The following is a 6,080-nucleotide window of genomic DNA, read 5'->3' on the forward strand; positions in this document are numbered from 1 at the left end:
AATATATTTCAGAGCTAAGCTCTCTAGTCTATTTTCTTCTTGATGGCACTGGTCTAATAAAAGAACCACGGCTTGCTTCTCGCTTGTTGGGAGAATCTGGGCTGGTCGAAAGAAACCCCGGCTGGCCCGGATTCTCCCAGTAAGGCTCGAGGGTTGACGAAATCACCCTAGGAACTACCTACAATTATAGTTCCTACCTACAATTACAATACCAGTTTCACCTTTGTAGCCTCATTCTATTGAGGAACTACCTACAATTACAATACTAGTTTCTGGCAGTTTGTTTCCTAACTTACTTAAAACTTTACTTAAAATTAATTTCTAATCTAACTACTGTTTAAATTAAAGGAAAACATTACCTGCCTTCTTTTAATCATAAAATAAAATTAAACTAAAAGTAAATTTAATTTTAAGAGCGTTTCACTTGTTTAATTCAGAAACTTGCATTAAGAATTTACATCCTAAATTAAATTAAAAAGTAATGTATCGTCTTAATAGGCTTAATGAGCCTCAATGAATGTGGAAGTCTCTTTGGAAAATCGAATCTCCACTTTAATCAAGAATTTTTAGATTCCTAGCAAAGTGGACGTGTCTTTGCAAAACCGATTTTCCACTTGACTAAGATTGGTCCTCCTCTCGTAGTAAACCGTTTGGAAATTTAAAAAAATATCGGGCTCCGCGTGTTGGTATCTCGATCTAGTTGACTCTGCGGCTCTAATTTCAATTAATAAAGATTTCACTGCAAATAAGAAAGTGAGAAACCTGCAGATGAAGAAACACTGCAGACTGCACTATCTTTTAATGTCGGTTGCATGTAAACGAACTGACACGTTGTGCCTTCCGGTTGCAAGGTGTTCTCTTTCATGAACTGCACGTAATCAAACCTGAATGCCTTATCCTCATCCACCTCAAATTTAAAAACATCTCGAGCCTTCCAAACTCTATATATACAACCTTTGCATCACCACAGCAATAACATTGACAGATTTTACTCGTTCCTACACAGTTCATCGCTTCGTTTTCAATTTGGTATATCACAGTAGCGTGTGTATATCAATTAGTATATCACAGTGTGTATATCTAATTAGTATATCACAGTTTTCGTAAGACATTGACATTAGTTGTACTGTATATATCCTTCGATCCATTTCAAGATGCAACCTGTAAAGAATGCAACCGCTGCAGCCAAGGAGAAGATGAGCGACATGGCAGCAAGTACCAAGGAGAAAGTGGACAAAGCCAAGGCATCTGCCGAGGAGAAGGTAATATCATCTATATCTATGTGTGCGCGTTTTTCTCGTACTAGGGTTTTAGATAAATATAATCTTTAAGCTGAGAGGTTAGGGTTTTTTAAATAATTCTTTAACCTCGGAGGTTAGGGTTTTAGATAAATATAACAAATTTATAATTTGGGCTTTGAGTGGTTTTATTTTGAAAAAATTGCAGATATGTTTTTCCTCATTTGTGAATGTGAAGAATAATTGAATGGTATTTCTATTCAAACTTGTTGATAATGATACAGGTCCGTAAAAGCACTGCCCACACGAAGGGAGAAAAGGAAATAGTACACCAGGATAAGGAGGCGAAAGAATCAGAGGCCGAAATGCGAAAGCATGCAGCGAAAGCTGAGAACAAAGCCGAACGAGAGAACGAAAGGCATCTTCACCATAGAGCAGGCGCGGGTGTTATGGACCCTACTCACACTACCACTTATCCCAGCACCACCACCACCACCACTCCTCCCGGCAAGTACTTATGATCAAAATTACAGCAGAGTCCGGATATGTGGTATGATGTTTGCTCTAGATTCAGCGTTGTCAGAAGATATGGTAGAGGAATAGTTCTTCCTCCTCTTTATCTGTCTTAATTATATCTTGTTGTTGTAATGCAATGTTATGGATGTTTTGCATCCTCGGTCTGTGAAAGGCAATGTTATGGATGTTTTACATCCTCGGTCTGTGAATGTGTTGTTATGATAATTATAATGAAAAAATTGTTTTCCAGTCTTGTTATGCAGGCCATGTTATGGAATCTGTGGATTAGGATTGAATAACTAAAAAAATGTCATTCAATGATCATTTTTGGAGCACTGTGCTGTACGGATTTTTGTGGTAGAAATGTGATCTGTAGGGTAGTTGTTCATTGCTCGGTTAATATCTTAGGTCAGTGCTACTTGGCTGGTCGCTTTATTATAACACTACATTACATTTTCAAGAACCATAAGTGTTACAATTATTCATGATGATAATAATTGTATAGAAAACAACGGAATAAACATTGGAGCACTGTGCTGTACGGATTTTTGTGGTAGAAATGTATCTGTAGGCTAGTTGTTCATTGCTCGGTTAATATCTTAGGTCAGTGCTACTTGGCTGGTCGCTTTATTAGAACATTACATTACATTTTCAAGAACATGTGATCTGTAGGGTAGTTGTTCATTGCTCGGTTAATATCTTAGGTCAATGCTACTTGGCTGGTCGCTTTATTATAACACTACATTACATTTTCAAGAACCATAAGTGTTACAATTATTCATGATAATAATAATTGTATAGAAAACAACGGAATAAACATTGGAGCACTGTGCTGTACGGATTTTTGTGGTAGAAATGTATCTGTAGGCTAGTTGTTCATTGCTCGGTTAATATCTTAGGTCAGTGCTACTTGGCTGGTCGCTTTATTAGAACATTACATTACATTTTCAAGAACATAAGTGTTACAATTATTCATGATAATAATATTCATGATAATAATTGTATAGAAAACAATGGAATAAACAGAGTCTGGATCTTTCCTCGGCTTTAAAATATAACAAAATGTTATGTAATTATTACAAAATGTTATATAATTACTATTGATAATTTTAATAGAGTTGTACTTCATATTACTCTTACTCATATTCATATTCATTATATATTGAGATATATTCAATGTTTTATACACTCGTTATTGATTAATAATATATATATTATTAATATATTCAATGTTTTATACGCTCGTTATTGAGTATATATTAAGATCCTCGGCTTTAAAATATAACAAAATGGTATGTAATTATTACAAAATGTGGTATGTAATTATTACAAAATGTTATATAATTACTATTGATAATTTTAATAGAGTTGTACTTCATATTACTCATACTCATATTCATATTCATTATATATTTACTCGTTATTGAGTAATAATATATATATTATTAATATATTCAATGTTTTATACGCTCGTTATTGAGTATATATTAAGATATATTCCATGTTTTATAGGTTCGTTATTCACTGGGTGGTTAATATTGGGTGGTTAATTTTAATAGAGTTGTAGTTAATATTATGCATATTCATATTAAGTATATATTAACATATATTCAATGTTTTATAGGCTCGTTGTTCATTGGGCTGTTTGTCTCAGCACTTGGCTGGTCGTTTTATTATAACATTTATTATAACATTACATTATCAAGAATCTGAAGTGTTACAACTAGCAATTGCATCAAATGTTGCAATGGAAACTCGGTAATGCTACATATGGGAAAAAAACATAAAAAATGTTGCAATGGAAACGCGGTAAGGCTACATATGGGAAAAAAACATAAATGAAGAGTGATTTGTCAACACTTCTTGGAGGGACCACCCACTTTTGTTTTAGAGTGAATGTTTGTGTATCCTTCCGAAGAAACCATTCAGACTAGACATTCCTGTTTTAGAGTGAATGTTTGTGTATCCTTCCGAAGAAACAATTCAGACTAGACATTCCCCATTGGTCTTCCAAAATCATATCATTGTAGTATTTGATTCCCCAAAACAATGCATTGTCATTCCCCATTAGTCTTCCAAAATCATATCATTGTAGTATTTGATTCCCCAAAACAATGCATTGTCATCTGTAAAAGCACCATCAAAGACATAAACATGACTATGGATATCTCAACTTATTAGCATTTAAATGAAAATTTGATAAGGTGTTGTTCGAAACAGTGAAGTGTGAAAACATAGGGGAAAAGGATTGAGTTACTTACTCATAGATGCATATGGATCAAATGGCTTGTAATTGAAGCTGAAAATTTTGGATGTTGAGCAACAATATTCCAATCATTGTAATTCATAATGTAATTGAAGTTATTTCTAGTAAGAGGTTAGTTAGGTGTTTCAAAAATTAAGGCCTATTTCTAGTAAGAGGATGGTTAAGTATGTGAAACCTACTCAAAAAATAAATTATTTTGTGCATGCAACTATCTTTACCATGAGGACCACACCAAAGAGGTTATCATCTTGTGAAGTCTCTAATATGTCCAAACTGATGATATCTTAGAAAAAGAGGCTTTTGTAGAAACTGAATCCATACCATTTTTAACTTCATGTTAGTGTTAATTGAACCATTTTCAACTTCATGTTATTGTTATATATGTATATCATTGATCATATTCATAACATTGTCCATAAACACTCAGTTACATGGGAGTAACCCAAAATATGTGCTTTCGGTGAATCTTTAAACAACCTCCTCCATTTGTCACTTAGAATTCATGTAATTATTCAACTTGGTATCTTATGACTTTATATGTAGTGAAATGTTCTTAATATTTTTTTTTATTGAACTATGTAGTAATACGTTTTTAAAGTAACTTATTTTGTTTATCTTGAGCTATATGTTGTTCTTTTAATTTGTAAATGATGAATATATTTTAAATGGTTGGGTCCATTTGTGATTTCCAACAATCAATGTCGATACTCAACCTCAACCAAGGTATATTTTTTAGTTAGAGCATAAATAGATTGGAGTTTTTGATTTTTTTTTTGTTAGATCGAAAATAGATTGGAGTTTGAGTTTTTGCTTCACATTTACATTTGATTGGTTGGGGTAACATATGGCTTTTTTTTGGGAAGATAATATTTATGTATCTAAAACCTTCCTCATAACTAAATTTCTTTTGTGCATAACTAAATTTCTTTGTGCATACAACTATCTTCCGCATGACAATAACACCAAAGAGGTAAGCATTACAAAATATGAAAATAAATTGTTGAAAAAGTCTAACCTTGCCTTATATTTGTTCTATTAAAACAAAATGTAAATATAAATAACAATAATGGAATGATAAAAATTAACATTATACTAATAAAATTTGGAAATTTAGATTACTAATTTATAAAAAAAAAAGGTATTGCTTACTTTCTTTACAAACACAAATAATATGTAGATATAACTTCTAATCTCTTTTCTTAGTTTTGAAGAGATATTTGAATATTCAAAATGACATATTATTGTATAACCCATACACAAATAATCCACTGCAAACTTATTAGTTGAGTAGTTGACTAATTTTTAGTAGGCTAAAAGGATTAATTTTTAGTAGGCGTCGGAAATAGTCTCTAAACACAGGAGGCTGATCCGGGTTTTTCAACGGATTCAACTTCACCTTCAGTGCCTTCACACAATTAGTTTTAATTATGTGTGAAGAACGGCCAATAAATTGGCAAATTTTCTTCCTTGTGGGCTCTTGTATTTTGTGTAATTTATTTTCCTTATTAATTAAATAGAAGGTACAACTCTTGCTTGAGCAAAAAAAAAAATGATTTATAGAACATGAAAAGATGGTATTATTTGTAATGTTTTATTTTTAGGTTAATTATTTAACATATATTATATATTAAAAAGTATAATTATATTAATTTAATAGATTTTTCAAAAAATTTAAAAAACAAAAATATTTTAGAAATTTTAATAATTTTAACTAATGTTTAATATAAAAAATATAAAATATGATATTGTAAAATATTCAAATTATCTTTGAGATTTATATTATATTTTAGGTGAAAAGATGATATTTTTTAATGCTTTATAGAACATGAAAAGATGGTATTGTTATAAAAAATCTAAAATATGATATTGGAAAATATTCCAATTATCTTTAAGATTTATATTTGATATTTTTTTAATGTTTTATAGAACATGAAAAGATGGTATTGTTATAAAAAATCTAAAATATGATGTTGGAAAATATTCAAATTATAAATCCCCTGTGATAATAGTAATTCTCTAGTGGGCATGAAAGATTATATATTTTATATATTTTTAATGCT

The 6,080-nt window shown here is 31.0% G+C and overlaps 1 protein-coding gene across 1 annotated transcript; it reads left to right on the top strand.

Annotated features, from left to right (window-relative positions):
• The first annotated feature begins 952 nt into the window (after positions 1–952).
• LOC149244862 (uncharacterized) lies at positions 953–2,012 on the top strand. The gene is made up of 2 exons (XM_089457576.1): positions 953–1,262; positions 1,523–2,012. The coding sequence occupies exons 1-2, from the start codon at positions 1,155–1,157 to the stop codon at positions 1,757–1,759; spliced, it is 345 nt and encodes a 114-aa protein (XP_089313702.1). The 5' UTR covers positions 953–1,154; the 3' UTR covers positions 1,760–2,012.
• The last annotated feature ends 4,068 nt before the right edge of the window (positions 2,013–6,080 follow it).

This window comes from Pinus tabuliformis, chromosome 7 (assembly GCF_031772625.1).
Source record: "Pinus tabuliformis cultivar Carrire ecotype Pingquan chromosome 7, CPIR1, whole genome shotgun sequence".
Classification (NCBI taxonomy): domain Eukaryota; kingdom Viridiplantae; phylum Streptophyta; class Pinopsida; order Pinales; family Pinaceae; genus Pinus; species Pinus tabuliformis.